The sequence below is a fragment of the Lepidochelys kempii genome, chromosome 17 (assembly GCF_965140285.1).
Source record: "Lepidochelys kempii isolate rLepKem1 chromosome 17, rLepKem1.hap1, whole genome shotgun sequence".
Lineage (NCBI taxonomy): Eukaryota > Metazoa > Chordata > Testudines > Cheloniidae > Lepidochelys > Lepidochelys kempii.
In genome coordinates, this window is record NC_136396.1 from 9,288,681 (window position 1) to 9,307,398 (window position 18,718).

General features: G+C 38.4%; 3 protein-coding genes across 11 annotated transcripts in view; 2 read left to right on the forward strand and 1 right to left on the reverse strand.

Annotated features, from left to right (window-relative positions):
• Positions 1–18,718, reverse strand: part of NF1 (neurofibromin 1) — a 170,621-nt gene that overhangs the window by 51,860 nt on the left and 100,043 nt on the right. The window lies entirely within an intron of this gene.
• Positions 2,043–4,553, forward strand: EVI2B (ecotropic viral integration site 2B). The gene is given in 3 exon segments (XM_073315999.2): positions 2,043–2,067; positions 2,909–3,176; positions 3,179–4,553. Coding segments are annotated over 3 exon segments (969 nt in total). The 3' UTR covers positions 3,855–4,553.
• Positions 7,546–10,083, forward strand: OMG (oligodendrocyte myelin glycoprotein). The gene is made up of 2 exons (XM_073315127.2): positions 7,546–7,751; positions 8,520–10,083. Exon 2 carries the CDS (start codon positions 8,525–8,527, stop codon positions 9,845–9,847), a length of 1,323 nt encoding a protein of 440 aa, XP_073171228.1. The 5' UTR covers positions 7,546–7,751; positions 8,520–8,524; the 3' UTR covers positions 9,848–10,083.

Consider the following 18,718-nt stretch of genomic DNA (forward strand, 5'->3'; position numbering starts at 1 on the left):
TGGAAGGAGTGGACTGTGGAGCTTCCCTTGGTTTCAGGGAATTGAAATTTTCCACTGCTATTTGTTCCCTGGGTCCCTTGGGGAGCAAATATCACTGTAGCTTGTTGCCTTATCCCCTCTGCGCCCCCAGACCCAGAGCACTTAACTTTCTGTAGGAGTTAAGCAGCAACAGAGATCAAGGGCCTTATTCAACTCCCACTGAAGTAGGAGAAGTCTTTCCATTGGCTTCTAAGGGCACTGGATCATGACATCATTGCTGGATTCCATTACAGCGCCCCTGGAGAGCAAAGATGTGGTCCCAGTCCCCTCTACCAGCTACCAGCAGAAAACGTGAAGAGAGAAGCCACCAAAAGTGTTCAGCTCCAGCTATAGCAGAACACTGTTTACTGTGAGAGTCTCATTTAAAAAGTGATTTTACTGTACTGTTCCTTCATATGCATGTAAGTGTCATACACTGCACATTCCTTTTTCAAAAAGCCCCTTGAGTCAGATGTCTAAATTGCTATGAAACAATATTTAAATAGCAGTTCCCTCCCTGCTCTGCACATAATATATAAAATGCACGTAGTCAAAACTTATTTCTATTATTTGACTATTGTACACCCAAATACAGTACTCCTCTGCACATTTGCTCCTAATCCCCTCTATTTCTGAGAGGCACTCCTATCTCTGTTAATCTACAAGGATATAGTAGCTACTATCCTGCATTTTTTGCAGGATTCAAGCACCTGACATTGATCAAAAGGAGCCCTGCAGATTTCACAGTGCACAACCCCTCCCATTTACAGCCACACACAGTGTGGCAACTACAAAAGTGGACTATTTGGAACAGTAATATTACGGAAGTTTTTAGCTGTCTTTTAATGCAATTTAGGAAATGAAAATACGGAAGGGAACCAGCACCATGTGATCAGCCAGCTCTCCACAAACCACCATTTGAGAACTTCTGATCTAAATCATCTTCCTTTGAGCCTCTTTGAACAGTAATAATTGTTGCACTTCACCAGAAAAGCACAGAGAGTAGGAAGAAGATTGTGTTCAGCTCAATCCACTTCTACTTAATATATAAAATTATCATTGCTCATGTTTTCTCTATAGACACAGGCATATAAACATTAATACTACTACAAATATCTTATGCAAAAATTGCAAACATGACTATTTACACTTTTTTTTTTTTAAACACAACAACATATCCCAAATTTGGTCTTCAAGTAGGCAACTTTTGAACATTAATTCTTAGTCATCTCCCTAATCTTGACACTTCCTGCAGCAAGTGTTGATAAACTTCCTCTTTCTATGCAAAAAAATTTCAGTGTGAGAACAGTGGACCCTTTTAGAGCTCTTTAATGTGCAACACCCATTCTGACTGCTTTAGTTTTGAAACAGCAAAACGTTAACTTAGTATGCGAAGACTGTTTAGTACAGGAGACATTATTGTACAGGTAAGGAACGGTTTTCATATGCTAAGATTTAACTGCTTGGCTAACTAGTTGTTGATGTGACATTAAACAACTTGTATTTTGCAACTTGATGCTGTAGAATATTTTGTAATTAATTTATGACTTGTGTACGGTATTCTGTTTTAGAAAATGGTCTTCCTCCGTGTGTTAGTGTTCTGAAGACATCTCCCTACTATTCAAATTGCTATTAGAACCAATAATTCTCAAAACCAAGTTCAAACTCTAATCAACAGTTAACATTTTTAGATTACCTGGAATTTCCCCTGTGAATTATGTTAATAGCCGTAAAAATTTTTATCAGTACCTTACTGAGCTCTGATGAAGTTCACATGTAGAGAAGGAGAGCAGAGTAAGCACAAATGAGTGAAATATTTTTACCTGTTGCAAGTCTAAACATGAATACAGAAACCTGACATGTTCCCAGAAGTTTTAACTTACTGCCTAGATGTGTTTACACTCTGGTAAACACTCTCATAACATGTACATGAAAACATCTGTGCTTTTATTAATAATATGCATCATGAACTGAGTTCTCAACGTTAATTTACCAATAAATGTATCTCTATGTGCAATTTAAATATGGAAGGCACATCAAAAGAAGCAGGTATACCAAATATGTGCTTTATTAATCTCATCATTTAGACTGATGCTCTAATACTTGAACTTTAAACAGTAATAGCAAAAAACTCCACTCCATTACTGCAAGTGAATTTACATTAACATGTAAATACGGAAGGGGAAAATACGGAGATCCTCTCACTCCAAAAACCATTATATATTCAGGAGTCCATTTATAACAATGATCTACTGTTGAAATTCTAGTTCCATTCCAGTAACTGTAGCAGAAAAACATGATTTAAAAAGGATATGCTCCAAGTATTAATTTATAAAGAGAACTGAGAATGCAAGATAACGGTTAAAAGTATTGAAAAGAAAGTACATTACATTTAGGGACGCTGCTTGTAACTAACAAATGTTAAACAATGCAAAATCACCTGTTGTAATGAGCAGTTTAATTTGCATTTAATTTCCTGTTTACAAGTGAGGATCTGAACTTTTCAAGGAAATCTGACAATCCATGCAGATCACTATTTTGACCTTTTTTTACAGTCTTCTCTCCTATGTCCTTTTTTGGCAACTTGGAAAGGACATTGTGGCTGATCTCTTTTTAAACAAAACCACACAAGAGGAAATTTAGGATCAATGATGTTAGAAGTGCCCCTGCTCTTACTCAAGTCAGTCAAAACCTGACATTCATTTCAACGGAAGCAGACATGGTGTTTTAAAAGAATAGTAGGTCTACCATTTACATAGCTTTACATCAAACTTACTGTTGGTAGTCAAAAGCAAATTAATGAAAATAAACAAGATTTTAATTATAAAACAAATCTATAGTACAGCTCTGAAGTTAAAGCTAACTGTATTTTATTCTCTTTTTACTGTAGAAGACAACCACACACTGTGTGTTGTCAGCAAAAGAGAAAGGGACACGAACCATATAATCCTAATTTTCTTCTGTGGACAATTGCGGAGATCACTTTCTACAGATACACAGAGGCCTCCAACAAACCTATTGTCAACTGTTTTTCTGACACAATCAAGAAATACATCTATCAGTCTTGAAAAAAAAATAAAGGAAATACAGCTCCCAAGTTCCTATACCAATCAAATGAACTTGCTGTCTTACACCAAATTGAAAAGCCATCAGCAGCTATCATGACACCTCATACCACTGCAACAGAAGAAAGTGAATCCAGTGATGGGAGCTGGATAGCTGCACTGTTAATTGGCATAATTTTGTCTGGTATGATGATAGTTATTATTATAATTCTACTGTGGAAATGCTCAAAAAAGCCAGCTCAGGCTGATCCAAACTGGGCAGGTCGCTCTCCATTTGCAGATGGAGACATACCTGATATCTTTGTGGAGAGTATTAAAGAAACGGAGCTGGCCACAAAACGTACATCAGTTCTCTCTATCTTGCCATGGAAATTTAACAAAAATGGATCCCTGGATAATTCTAAAAGCTCTGAATCAAAAGAAACACATGAGAAGCCACCCAGCTGTAACACAAAGGAGAAGAGCAATCAATCTACCCCTACACTAAAGGGAGGCTCAGGCCCATTAGCCGCCAACATTTCGGTTTCCTCTTCAAATATTATCAATGTGCCCCCACCTCCTGTTTCAGATGGACTGAGTGACGTATGCGACCCTCCGCTCAACCCAATCCTTGCCCCACCCGAGTCACTTGATCTGCCACCTCCACCTGACTTGCTTAACGAAGTCCAGGAGAACCACTGTCCCGAAATCAGCAAATCTCTTGAATTTCAATCAGAAGCACAAAGCGAGTTTCCCCCTCCTCCTGACTTAACCCATCAAGATGTAAATTAACCACTGCTGTCAGCACGGCCAGACCCTGGATAAATTGAAGGAGCCTGCTTTGCAACATACTTCACACTGTTCTTAAAAGTGTTTTGAAGCAAATGATTACATGAGAAGTTGAGATAAACAAGAACTATATGAAGTTACAGCTTTTATTAAACATTAGCTTTTCACAAATGGGAACCACCTACTGATCTGCTTGAAACTAATGACTTCAATACAGAGTATGGATGGTAGCTAAAGAAAAAAATGGGACTAAGTACGTAAATGGAGGTCTAGTATTTACAGATTTTAAAATCTACAGAAACAAAGGTTTCCATATATATAGTTTTCAAAATGCAATGAGTCCAGCTTTATAGAAAGACCGCTTCTAACTTTTATGTTTGTTTTTCCAGGCTGTATAACTTGAATTAACAGTCACTTTAGCAGCATACTTCACATTTACTTAATTTTAATAAAATGTTTGAATACAAAGGCATCTCGGTGACTTGTACTGAAATTAAAATTCACTAAATTTTCACTTGATTAAACACAAAACCACTGATTAAAAGCAAAAGTCCAGTGCCTTGATACACTTACAAACTTATATGTTTTCCATATAAAATTTAGGTCTATTTACTGTATACTACTTGGCACTTCTATAGCATATAACTGAAGCATCTCAAAGCACTTCAACAACTAGCCCTCAGAACATCCATCCAAAAGGGAGAGGAACCCTTTTAATGTTTTCTCTCTTTTTTTTTTTTTTAAACTGACCAATGATTTGAAAACTGAACTTATTTCCAATAGGTGTTTAGTTGCCAGCATCTCTTCAGTCTTTTTATAATATCAGGGTTTTTTGCAGCCTTGAGGTCCATTACAAACATTGCCATCTGTAAGAGAGTTAACACTGGGAAACGTATTTAAAGTAAAAAGACTGAGACCCTATTGGGGGGGAAGGAATAGTTCAGTGGTTTGAGCATTGGCCTGCTAAACAAAGGGTTGTGAGTTCAATCCTTGAGGGGGCCATTTAGGGACCGGGGAGAGGGAATTGGTCCTGCTTTGAGCAGGGGGTTGGACTAGATGACCTCCTGAGGTCCATTCCAACCCTGATATTCTATGATTCGCTCAAAACCCAAGCAAGCACCCTAACCTGCATGTTATTCTATCAATGCTAAACTTGGATCCACCACGCTGGACTAATTCAAAAGAAATCTAGTGGTCTTCTCTCTCTCACCCACTTGAAAGAAAAACCTCTCATGTATGGACTCTTAATTTTTAGTCAAAGTTAACATTTCTTACTGTTCTAGCAAAAAATTGTGTTCAGAAAAAGGAAGCAGCTTTATATTTGTAGCTTAGCAGAGAGTTAGCTGATTGTAGGTTTCCTAAAAAAAAGTTCAGCCAATCCTAAATACTTGTCACTGGGGCATGCGCCTACTGCAGCATTTATGGTTATTAAGACATTTTATAAATGTTCGTTCAGAGAAAATTGATTTACGCTCGATTCAACTTTTAAAGATCAAGACATACAATGAAGGTCTATTCCTCCATCCACTCCTTTCAGAGGAGTACAAAGGCCTGGTAATGTGGTTATATGTTAGCATGTGTAACAGGAAGATAAAGTGCATCAGGAATAATTATGAGCCATGTGGTACAAAAAGAGGTGAAGAGGAGAATGAGGAAGTCTATGATTAAGTCTATTACTGGTACATAAAAAGAAACGGAAAGAATTAGACTTCAGATGGATTTTAAACTGAGAGCCGCAAAAGTCACTGAGCAGAAGTTCTCAAAGGAATAGGGTAAAAGTGTAATAATATTAAAGAGAACCAAATCCTATGATTTTCTCTGGAGTCAAATGGAATTTTACATGTAAAGATAGCAGAATTAGGCCCAGAGTTCGCAAAACAACTTAGTGAAAAGCTCTGAGCACAATACAAATTTTTTAGCTGTAACATGCAAGTCTTAACGAAAAAGGACATAATTTGACACTTTCACAAGAGTTAAATTAATACAACACGCCATGAGCCTCAGAGTTAACTCTCATATACTATATGTTTGGACAAAGAATATTGATTGACAAATACATTTACAATGCCGTAACCTTCAAGTGAAATAATGGTTTCTGCAAAGATGAGACTTTTGGGCAAGATCAGTTATAAAATTCCACAGAGAATCTTCTGTGTGCTATATAGCAAAACCATATGTGACAGAATATAACTTATTTATATGTAAGCAGATCTGGAGAACTGCATCTTTAAAATGATTGCAAATGTCAAGAATTTGAACCAAGAAACAAATTCTAATAGGACTCCTGAATATTGGATTAGCATGAAAAGTCCATATTTAAGATCAATCAAAAAGAGACTCAAAATAGAAGCAGTCTGTATTATGAAGCCAGATTTTCCATAAAGTGGATTCTTCAAAGATTCTATGAAGAAATTATACAACATTTAAATAAAAGCTACTTTAGTTTGGAAAAAGTAGTCAGAGAAGGGAGTCCATTCTTTCAAAAGTAGCTCTACTCTGAAAAGGGGGTTCCTGTAAAATATGGTGCCTTGGGATTCAAAGTTTATTGTCCCATAACGACGTAAATATGTAATTCACTCAGTTTAAAACTAAAGATGTTTTTCTAACTGCCAGCTCTGAAAAGTCAAGCTGAAATTCAATTCAACTGTATTCTTTCTGGCTCACGGATCAACATGAGCAATAAAGATTCTGCTGGCCAATTCTGCCTTAAGTTTCACCTGAGCAGCCCTTTTATCAATAATGGGGTAGCAGAACATGGCCCTGTATTTGGATCTTCATTAACTATTTTGATGAGGACAAATGATCCATAAAAGAATTTAGCACACTGAATATTTCGTTTCATAGGGATAAGCTGCCAGATGCTGAAGCCAGCTGCCCAGAACATTTCGGCGAAGAAGGGAACAGTTTATAATTCTAAGATTGCAGGCTCTTTGGAGCAAGGAGTGTGCATCTGTATGTGCTGCACAGAGCGCATCGTTAGCACGTAATACAAAAATAGATAAAAGACTGCAAAGCATTTTTTAAAATTTTCGTTGACAATAAAAAACATTAAGTTCTACATCTACATTTTGTTCACTGACAGAGGAAAAACTAAGATAAAAATAGCTACATAAGATGCCAGAAACAATGTGTCAGAAGGAAAAGCTTTATAAAAATTACGGATTTTAAAAGGCATGTATTCTATAATCAAATTAAAAACTAATAGCACAAAGCTATACATTGATTGTTTGAGGGAAATTTAAATAAAGTCTCACTGAGGATATTTGTATAAATCCCGAACAGTACTATTCTGTAGCTGACAGGATACACTGACAATCTCATCTTACAAGTGGAAAATTAATTTTTATATATATTCCCAATTTTAAAGTATTATGAAAGACTTTGGCTGTGTAGTTTAAGAAGACTGAAGCAGAGGAAGCTAGAGTTAAACTGTAAAGTCATTATTACAGAAGTGTAGATTAAAATGAAGGTGCCAAGAACACAGCAGATATGAACAGCAGTTGTAAATAGGCTTTTAGGGGGAATTAGCAATTAAGCAAAACTGAGCTACAGAAATTCTACTGGATGTTTTTTGTGTAGTCAGACTTACAGGTTTTATTTTGATGGAGCCACATCTTGAAAAATATGCATATAGAGAAGTTTAGTAACTCAATTAAAAACCTATTTTGTGGAGCATGCACCCCTTGCAATAAATTTGAGTCAGCACCACCAGCAGCTCTGCAGTCCTCCGATGTAGTGCTGATCAGGTGGTTGCAGAGCCCCTGCTAACAGCAATATGATGCAGCTGAAGAGGAAAGCACAATCCACAGAGAGGAACTGTAGCTATTCTCTAGAACAAGGCGACCTTTAAGCATAAATCTTTCAGACAAATGATGCACTGATACTCCAGAAAGAACTGTGGTAAGTGTGGGGTTTTTTGGTTTGTTTTTAATTGCAAAAACCTACTGCAAAATTAAAGATTCGGAAATAAGACTGAAAATACCGGTCTAACAATTGCATGCACCAGAAATTTGCTGCAGTGACAGTTAGAGATTTCATTCCAACATTAATTCAGGTTTCAAATATACATGTTGGCTAGCTTTAGAGAATGGGAGTAAAGTTGTATAAAGGAAGAACATTACTAATGTCTATTTTGGAATAGAGATGTGGAATCCGGAATTCAGGTTTCAAATGAGTTTGTAACAAATTATCTAGAGGCACTTCAACAAATCTTATTAAAACAAAACACAACGTGCATGTGTGTGTGGGATTGCTATATTACTGCAGAGGTTTTTAAGGCAGATCCATTTGACAGCCATTTTTTCATCCATCTGTGTAAAAGAGCACATTATTCCTAAGATAACATAGGCTTGAAATCACTAAAAAACAAAGCAGACATCGTATAACATTTGGAATAGACTTGCATTTTAGGAAGAAAGCCCTCAATTGAGTTCAAGGGGGAAAGGGAGATGAAAAAATGAGTCTCATTCTGCTAGACACATGCCTGTAAATGGAGGGATGCTTTGTAAACAATTATAAAAAGGACTGTACCACAAAGGGTATTTTTAGTAGTAGTTTTTTTTAAACGCAATTTCTCCAGCAAGTCATCAGTGCAAAGATGATCCTTACAAATGCATTAAGTATATTATCTTTATTATAAGGGTGTCACTTTGGTATATTTAATTTCAGGCAAAATGGAATACCAGATATTGAAAACACATCCTTGTCTACTGGTCCTTCTGATTTTTATTCCCACTGTTCTGTGCATTTGCCCTTCTAAGTGTACGTGCTCAGGAAACAACAGAAATGTGGACTGTTCTGGCAGAAACTTGACTACGCTGCCACATGAATTTCAAGATAACATTACATATTTAAATCTGTCTTTTAACCACTTTGTTAATCTTGACCATCAGCTGACCCGGTTCACCAATTTGAGGACCCTTGATATTTCAAATAATTGGCTCAAGAACATTCCTGCTCATCTGCCCAAGTCTCTATGGGAAATATACGCCATGGGTAACGATATTAAAGTTCTTCAGAAACTTGATACAGCTTACCAGTGGAATCTTAAAGTGCTTGATGTTTCCAGGAATATGGTAGAAAGAGCGGTACTTATCAACAATACATTGAGTAGTCTCAGATTTCTCAATCTCAGTAGCAACAAACTTTGGACAGTTCCAACCAATATGCCCTACAACATAGAGACGGTGGATCTATCAAACAACTTCTTAACACAAATACTTCCAGGAACACTGGTGAGGCTGCTACACCTTACAAACATTTATCTGCACAACAACAAGTTCACATATATTCCTGACAAAGCTTTTGACCGGCTCTTTCAACTACAAGTCATAACACTTTATAACAACCCATGGTCATGCAACGATAAGCAAAATATCCCTTACTTGCTAAAGTGGGTAAAGGAAACAGCAGCCATTGTGATAGGGGCTCCGTGCCCCAATCAAACTGTGTCTTGGATTAATGCCACACCACTTTTGACCGCTCCCACAGTTACAGACACTAACTTCATAGGTAAAGGAACAAAGGCAGCAGACACGAATGGCTCTCCAATGGCAAATGACCCAATCCAAGTGACAAAAATACGTGAACAATTCCGAGCAAATGAAGTTACATTAAGTGCTAACTTAAGCCAAACTGTATTATTTACAAGCACAGATAGACCATTACTCCTCTATCCAGAAGATCCGACTCCTCGAAAAATTAGTTCGCATGAAGCAGCAGCCACACACACTATCTACATTAAAAATTCAACTGATGTGAACTCAAGCATGATAAGTTCAACAGGATCATCCACTACTCCCATGACCCTAAGTATTACCAGCAAAATGCTAACAAACTACTCTAAAATGCCTCAACAAAGCACAACCGTTACCTTAAGGAAAGAGGAGTCCACCACAAATATTTTTAACACTCATGCGCCCTCCAAAGCGAGCATTTGTGAGGTGTATTCATTCTACGTTGTAATGCTTAATGCAGTGGCAATTCTGATTGGCTAAGGGCTTGCATTTTCTTCTGAAAATTAACACATTTACTCCAGCAATAAATAGTTGGAGCAAAACCACTCAAGTCTAAGAGTGAATCAAATACAAGCAAGTCAGTTTTGAAATTTTGACTCTGCTCTAAAGAAAGTAACCATTTTAAAAGAAAAAAGTGCACAATTAATGTCTTGATACTAAGCTGCTACTTATGTTAATTCGTGTTGAGTAAAACTAACCTATCAAATGCTTTGTTTTTATGAAATGTGCTTATTTTGTATTTACATTTTTAATTTTTCTTGCACAAAAATAAAACATCGGCGTTTTATGTACTGGTTTTATGTATATTTTTGTCATTAAACATCTGGAAAAAATAAAAGGCCTGTAACATATCTGCTTTTTCTTGCTTGATTTGCCAATCAGCAATTCTTGTCATACAGCTGTGCTGATCCTTTGTAAGTTAAAATGAATGGCAAAAGAGGGTGAGGGGGAATAAAGTAAACAAAATCTGTTTCACTTACCAAAAGTTATTATTTGTGGAAATATGGCTGCCATGTATATGTCTATGTTTACTTCATAAGTATGAAAGATGTTTTAATATGAATGAAGAGTCACAGTTTTAAAGTCAGGAATTAAAAATAAATTATTTTGGTATCTACTGGATTGGAAAAAACCAAGGAAGGCAGCATGGTCTAGTTTTTTGAAAGGAGAAATGAGCGTCAAAGGAATGGTTTCTCTTCCTGGCTCTTCCACTGACAAACCTTGGGCAAGTCGCTTCACATCTCTGTCTCTAAAGTTCCCCAGATTGTAAAAAGGGGATAATATACACCTACTATGAAATTCTTGGATAACAAGTACTGTAAATAAAAAAGTGATTGGGAAATGTAATTCTTTTAAATTTATTTCAAGCATGTCTCTAACAAACTAAAGCAACTTACTCCATTAAATTTAAAAGGAAAGTCATTGCATGACTGGGTCATGATGTACCTTCATACTAATTTTGATCTGCAAAATGAACTGCAAGCAAATTTACCTATGCAAGATTACACAGCATATGTCAATTACAGTAATTATATGATGATCAACTAATTAAATAGTAGAATGTACTTATTTGTCATTGAGACAAACCCTTGTGTTTTGAGAGCCATCAAGGCCTAGAAGGCACGAAATTTGAGAGGAACGCTCTAATCAATTTTGTTTTATGTGCCCACTTCCTTGTCTCAAGAGAGTGAGCTCATAATTTAGCATGAGCATTATATTCTGCACACTACTGAGCTGAGCTATACTTACGTGCATGGTTCCATGTACTTTGCTGCAGAGTAGCACTAAATTGTGCAGCGAAGGTACTTGATATATGCTACTGAAGTTCTGCAGCAATGTGAAATACAGAGAAAAACTACTGGAAAAAGTTTTACTGAATTTATAACTAAGGCTATGATTTTTTCATGGAGGTCATGGAATCCGTGACTTCCAGCAACCTTCGTGAATTCAGCCCCAGAGGCTGGGATCTGCAGTGTCCCGCCGCCACCTGCAGAGCGCCCTCACCGCCAAGTGGGGTACCCCGCAGCACCCGGCCGCCCCCTTCCCCCAGAGCTCTGAGCCGCCACAAGAGGATGGGGGGGCAGGAGCAGAGCCTAGTGGTCCCACAGCTGCCCAGCCATTGCAGACGACGTGGGGACCCTGCAGCTAAGCTCCTCATTTTGTCATGGATATTATTAGTAAACGTCAGGGACAGGTCATGGGCTTCCGTGAATTTTTCTTTATTGCCCCGGACCTGTCGTGACTTTTACTAAAAATATCCATGACAAAATTTTAGCTTTATTTATAACTATCACTCACTTAATATTTCATTATTACAAGCCTTTGTTAATGTTTTCCCAAGCATTTCAGCAAGTTGCTTAATTTCCAGCATGCCACAGGATCCAGCATGAGGGTGCAGCAAAAGCCAGGGGACCCCACTAAAATTTAAGTTCAGCACGCTATACTCCCTTTGGCTGTCAGGCGAGGGATATAGAACATTTACAACCCTCCTTTTAGCTATCTAAGAAGTGGAAGGAGTCAATGGAGAGGGACACTGTGGGAACGAAGTGGGAATTGAAACCCAGGCACTTGGGAATAGGGAGTAGCTGGAAGGAGCTTTCAGACGTGCTGCGGGAGGCATATTCCAGTTCCTTGAATTGAGGATACTATTGGAAGCCACTGGTCTGTAGTGCCTTTGTCAGAGAAGCTGGTCAGGGGAACTCCACATCAAAATTGAAGCACAGCATCGAGGTGGGGCACGCACACTGAAAACAGAACTGCCTCTGTTTTCTTTGTACAAGAGGAAGAGGCTGGCAGGAAGTATTATTCTATCTGCTGTGAATGTGCATGCTCCAGGCCAGTTGCTAAAGCAACAGATAGAGGGCTGCAAAATTTTCATGAATAACCATCTCTGCCTTGGAGCTGCCCCTAAAGGTAAATTCTAAATCTAATTCCATGGCCATTGGAATCATAATTCACAAGACTTCTCTACGTGAACAATATTTCTGTGATCAAAAAACAGTCAGAAAGGGATGAGCAAGCAAACTGCTCATATTTTAACATCTAACTGCAAAGTATATGTTGAACGATGAGACTAAAAAACTTGGTTATTTCACGGACATCCAATTGCACAGTTTTTAAAACTGCAGTCAATTGAGTTATTGGTAGTGCTCCTTTGACAAAATAAATATTCACCATAACCATTACATATCCATATTACATAGTCCAAATGCCTCATTGCTATATCCTTAAGGATAGGTTAAGACCATACCATCACATCTCTCAATAGTCTTGGCTTTCCTATGCAAATAGGTCATCCCTTTCTGAATGTGGTACCCAGTTCAAAATGAAAACTTCTGGTGTTAAGGAGGAAAATTGGGGCAGTGACCAAATGAGAGCAAACCTAAAATGTTACCTTGACACTTTTTGTGTGTGTCCCTTTCAGTCATCAAGCTAATTTACAATTAGATTGTGCCATTAATCTCAAAGCCCAGAGAAATTTGCAGATAGCTAAAATAGATATGCCCACCCACTACAGAAAAGCAGCTACTTCTTGGGTGAAACTAAGCAACGAGGCAGCTGTTTAGCATCTAAGAGTACGTAACAGTTGGAACAAGAGAAGAAAACTTACAAAAGATCAGGAAGACTGTATGGAGAATTTAGGTAAACAGAATGTAATTACTCAAGTTAAAATGTGAACAATCCTAGCCCTTAAGAACTTACCAGGTAACTTCAATGACTGTATAAAGTCAGGGCCAACAGAAGCGCCTGATGATATGCAAAGCCAACCCTTCCTGTCTGCCATTGAGTCTGATGTAACAGATGAATCCACTGGTGTCAATAGGCTTTGACCAAAATTTTATCTCAAGTCTACTCGCACATCATCAGGTGTATTCCATGCCACTGGCCAGGACATTTAATAGATGGCTCTGCCAGCAGCACAGCGACCCCAAGCATACTGATGCATTAGCTTAGTACCAATTGGGGAGGGCGGGGGGAGGGGGGGGAGGGGAAGAAAGGGAAATGACACCAACCATCCACCACTTCCAGAATCAGATATTTCTTGGAAATCTCCCCTTCACAAAAAATTGGCAAAACCTGCTTAACTTGTGAGATATGACCGAGGTCACAGAACAAGACGAAATGACTGGACACACCTCAGGTGCAATGAGCAGCATTCTCCTACACTACATGGACACTAAACTCGCTCTTGCTGCACAATTCATTTAATCATGTCAAGTTCTGTTGGGTGTGACAGAATGAATCATGGAAGCAACTCTGAAATGCTCTGAGTGTGTGTGCAATGAACACTTAGTTCATGTTCAGTAAATGCTAAATGCAGTCTAGGAAAAATCCTCTTGTCCAGCAGGTCCAAAACAACCAAAAACTTGGTTAGGGCAGGTAATTACTGCATACAAGCCGCTATCTGGTTACCATATCTGACATAAGGCTGGAGATGGAAATTGGCCTCCTGTGTTTTCTTCTGGCATTTTGTGGTTTCCTCTTAATGCAGAGGGACAGGGGCTGAGGCAGGTGAGGAGTGGGTGGCAACAATACTAGCAAGTAGTCACAGTGAAGAGGTCATCTGAAGCAGTCAAGAATATGGGGCAGTAGAGAATCATCTCATAGGTGGAAAGGGAACAGTATGCAGTTCCCTTCACATTACCACAAAAAAAAAAAAAAAACAACAACAAAAAAAAAACACCCTCCCCAAATCTTAGGACCAGCCCTCTGTCTTAAACTGACCTACACTAGGGATAAGTTAAGAGGTCCTCTGGTCAATAGGCGGCTTGCAGTAAAGCAGGCTGAAATCATAAGGCTCTGCCTGTACTGTTGCTGAGCAACTAGAACTCATAATGGATAACTCATTTGCCTACTTACTCACTGCTCTAACAGCAAGTCATTTGCATTCAAGATAAATGTGAAGAAAATAACATCAATTAACATGAATGCAAAAACACAGGATTACCAGACACATACACTAGCTTCAGATTTTGTTCAGTACTATATTTGCTTTAATTCCATTCCTTGATTACAAATACATTTTCACGCTTTTTTTTAAGCATTTGTTGCCATGGTTGCACACACACATCACAAAGCCCTCACAAAAGCAATGTTTCAATTTGACTCTTCTGGGTGCGGACACAATGGAATCAGTTTTTGCTTTTTTAAAATGGTAAAATCATTCCACCCAAATCACCCTCAAGAAAATGTTCTTCATCAGGTGTAAATTTTTTCAAAATACTTATAAAAACACAATACACCATCATCCCCGTGTGCATAAAAGGTTTTAATATTAGTTTATTCCATGCATATGCTAACAATTTTGGATTTTTTTAACTTAATTTCATTTCAGTACTTAAACACTATGTCACTTTGTGCATATTAATGGCTCATCTTTAGCAGCAACTCTTTTCATTGTTACTCAGCAGTTACAGCTTGCAACTACAGTAACTCCACACTTAACGTCCTCCTGCTTAACGTTGTTTCAAAGTTACATCACTGCTCAATTAGGGAACATGCTCATTTAAAGTTGTGCAATGCTCCCTTATAATGTTGTTTGGCTGCCTGCTCTGTACACTGCATGTAAGATTTTGTGGAAGAGCAGCGACTTTATAAGGGAGCATTGCACAAGTTCCTCTTCTCCGCCTCCTCCCACTCCCTCCCAGCACTTCCTCTGCCGCCAAACAACTGTTTGGCGGCGCTCAGGACTTTCTGGGAAGGAAGGGCAGGAGTGGGGATGCAGCGTGCTCCGGAGAGGAGGTGGAGTGAGGGTGGGAAGAGGTGGGCCTGGAGTGGAGTGGACATGGGCAGAGGCAGGCCTGGAGCATCCCCCAGCAAAGTCGGTGCCTGTTCTTCTCCGGGTAAGCTGCCACTGTTGCTGTGAAGGTGCTTCCTAGCATCCTAAAATGCAGCGGGCTGTGCCTGTGTGCGGTAAGCCAGGGGCACTTCCCAACCCCAGTACAGTACAGTATATAATGCCTTTTGTCTGCCCCCCAAAAATTTCCTTGGAACCTAACCCGCCGCATTTACATTAAATCTTATGGGAAAATTGGATTCGTTTAACATAGTTTCACTTAAAGTTGCATTTTTCAGGAACATAACTACAACGTTAAATGAGGAGTTACTGTATACAAGCTAGTATTGCCAGGCTGACACTTTAGACAAAAATGGCTGAAAGTCAGCAATTGTAATAGACAAAGGATTAAAAATTTTAAATGTTACTTAGGAGACCAAATTCTACGGAAGGACAACAGGATATAAGCTCCTAAATCACTTTTGAAAACAGTGCTTTGGAAAATGTTACCAAAATTTATAACAAATAATTATTGCCTCGAAGACATTTAAAACGAAAAGAATAAACACCTCTGCAAAAATCTCTCTCCATAGTGCAGGAGAGTTAAACACGTGGACTGCGAGCTGGGTTTGGCCTGCACCACAATTTCAGATTTTCTGGAATCTAAGATTAAATTTCAAAAGCTTCTAGCCCTCAGAGCTGCAGAGATAACCTTCCAAAGGCTAACATAGTATAATCAATGCAGTAATCACAGCCTGAGTCCATGGGACTGTCTGACTCATAGGTATGAACTCCCACGTCCCCAATTAATCCATTTAGAGTGTCATTCCATTTAGAGTGTCAGCTTTTAAGAACAATGTTAACACTTCAGAGTCAGTATTCAGGGGTGTTAAAAACACCCCCCCCCCGAACAACAAAAGTTTAAAGCCGCTCCCGCTTGGGGGGGGGGGGAGCTCAGCACAGCTCATAGACTAGAATCATAGACTATCAGGGTTGGAAGGGACCTCAGGAGGTCATCTAGTCCAACCCCCTGCTCAAAGCAGGACCAATCCCCAATTTTTGCCCCAGATCCCTAAATGGCCCCCTCAAGGATTGAACTCACAACCCTGGGTTTAGCAGGCCAATACTCAAACCACTGAGCTATCCCTCCCACCAGAGCTATCCCTCTGTAGTGTAGCCCCCAGCCTTTTTTGGCTGTGACTACACTACGGCTTTTAGCTGTGTTGCTAAAAGCTCTGTAGTGTAGCCACAGCCAAAAAAGGCAGAAAGGGTTAGTCTAAGGGGGAGCAGATTTTCTCAGTGAGTGATTCATGCAAGAAGGCACTGAACAAATTAACAACCCATTTATTACATACAGCCCATGTTCGCCCCTCAACTTCTGTGCAAACCTCTTCTTGACATTCATGTGCATACCGCAGTGCAACATGGGGAGTATACCCTTCTGAATGTAAACCCCACCGCCTAATTACCCACAGAATTTGGCTGCCTCTTCCAAATAGGTTTGATAGCCTTTGTTGGGGGAGGATGGGGGTGGGGGGACTTGGCCTAACATAAATGCCTTTATATCACGAGACAGGGCTTAGATAAGGAGCTAAAAGTCACAACCAGGACTATAACACTAGATAGGTCACCAATCAGCAATTAAGTTTTTTTAGTACAACTATACAACAAAAAAATCGGTATAGTACCAGACATTAGACAGTGCTCTCAAGCATTAACTTTCATGAGGAAAAAAAATGCCCTCAGTCTGTATTAATTCCTCAATCCAAGCACTGCAAAAAGGAAATTAAGAAAAATTAAGCTGTCATCTGCAAAAGGCTTCCACTCACCCTTGCCTATCTGTAGCACATATTCATCTTTAATATTTCTAATATATGAACTTTAGCTTTTCAACACTTTAATGCAGTTTTACAGGAATGAAAAAGTGAAACCTTGCATTCAAGTGTGGACAGATCCCATATTTCTTCTAGAGCCATTATAATCCCGCAGGTATGTAGGTAAATATTTATTTAGATTGTTCTACAGAATGTTCACACACTCGGCCTCATTCTTTCTAAATCACATTTCTTCAGCCATGTCCAATATACTTAGGCCAAGTTCTGATCTTTTGTATCCATGCTGCTCATTGACCCCCAAAGGATATGCAAAGGTGTAACAGTTGAATTTAGTGCTTAATCAAATCATGGGCTTAACCCCTTGTCAAGATGGAACACAAAAATTACTACGAGTTTATAAAAGTCCAGCAATGACTGAGGAGAAAAACACTTTGTCATGGACCAAACACATCCAAACTTGGGAGAAAAATTCACCTTTGGGCTGAAAAGCAATGTAAATAAGATCAGCATATTTCTCCCTATTCTGCCAGAAAGTTACATGCCTGTAAAATTTGTTGGCAATTTAGCAGGAACTCCGAGAACAGAGGTTTTCCCCAATTTTTTCCTGACACAGCTAAGAGTAAGAAACAGATTTGTTGTATATTTGCAACATAATGTGAGCCTCATTCAAAAATTAATTTATCTAATCCCTTACCATCATTAAACACACTATATGTAAAGAGACACTATACCACCAAAAATGTACCTTAATTGCATGCTTGATTTTCTAAAATTCCTTTCCTATACCAAACTCTGGGCTGGTTATGCCTTCTTGATTGACCTAAATAAACAAGGAGCATCCCATATTTCTACATAATAGTCCACCATATTCTGAAGCTTCAGAGAACTCCTTGAATGTTGCTGATTTGATCAAGGCATAAGCACATTCTTGGAAATTTTGAAGGGTTAAAATGCTTTCAGGGAATTATTTTACTGCCTTTAATCAATGCTAATTAGAATTTTTAAAAGAAGTTATTTACCTTGGGAAACAAATCCAATCAGACCTAGGTAAACAAGGAAACCAAGCCAGCTATTTGTTGGCTTTTTGATTACATCATTATGAAGTGATACTTAAATAGTAGGAAAGAAATTTAAAATTAGAGACAGCACTTTCAGAGTCCAAGGATATCTAGCAACTGAATTCATTTCTCCCTAAAGAGGATCTGAAACAATAAAAAGGTATGAAATTATATGATTTGCTAAAATTGTCTCAGCCTTCAAAAAATGGTATTAATTGCTTAATTTTTACCTGGCTTGTGAACTTTACCTTAAGTATTTTGAGCTTGGAAACAGACAGCTCAAAGCCTGATGGCTTGATATTTTATAAGGAAACATACTTTAGGCTGGCTAGTCGTACCTATGTTTTATGTAAATTTTGCTTACAGATTGAGAACTTTCTGTGCTGATCTCAGAACCTTTTGTTAAAATGTAAAATAATTATAGTCCTTATTGAATAAGTACATGTGAAGCTTATGTTATTCTGCATTTTTTGACTGGACAATGTTATACTAATTGATCTCATGCCTTTTTAGAAAATACTTCTTTAAAAAAATTGCCCCAAAAGGAAGTAAATTGTACAAAAAGTAATAAACTGAGTAAATGGGAGACAAGTTTTCCAAAAGGCTAAAATTTTTGCACTGTCTGCTTTATGTGATTAAGGAATCATGGCTGGTATGTTCAAACAAGTTTATTGCTCCCTTT

Excerpts from the sequence above, each read along its gene's own strand:
- OMG (XM_073315127.2), top strand. The coding sequence starts at position 8,525 with ATGGAATACCAGATATTGAAAACACATCCTTGTCTACTGGTCCTTCTG.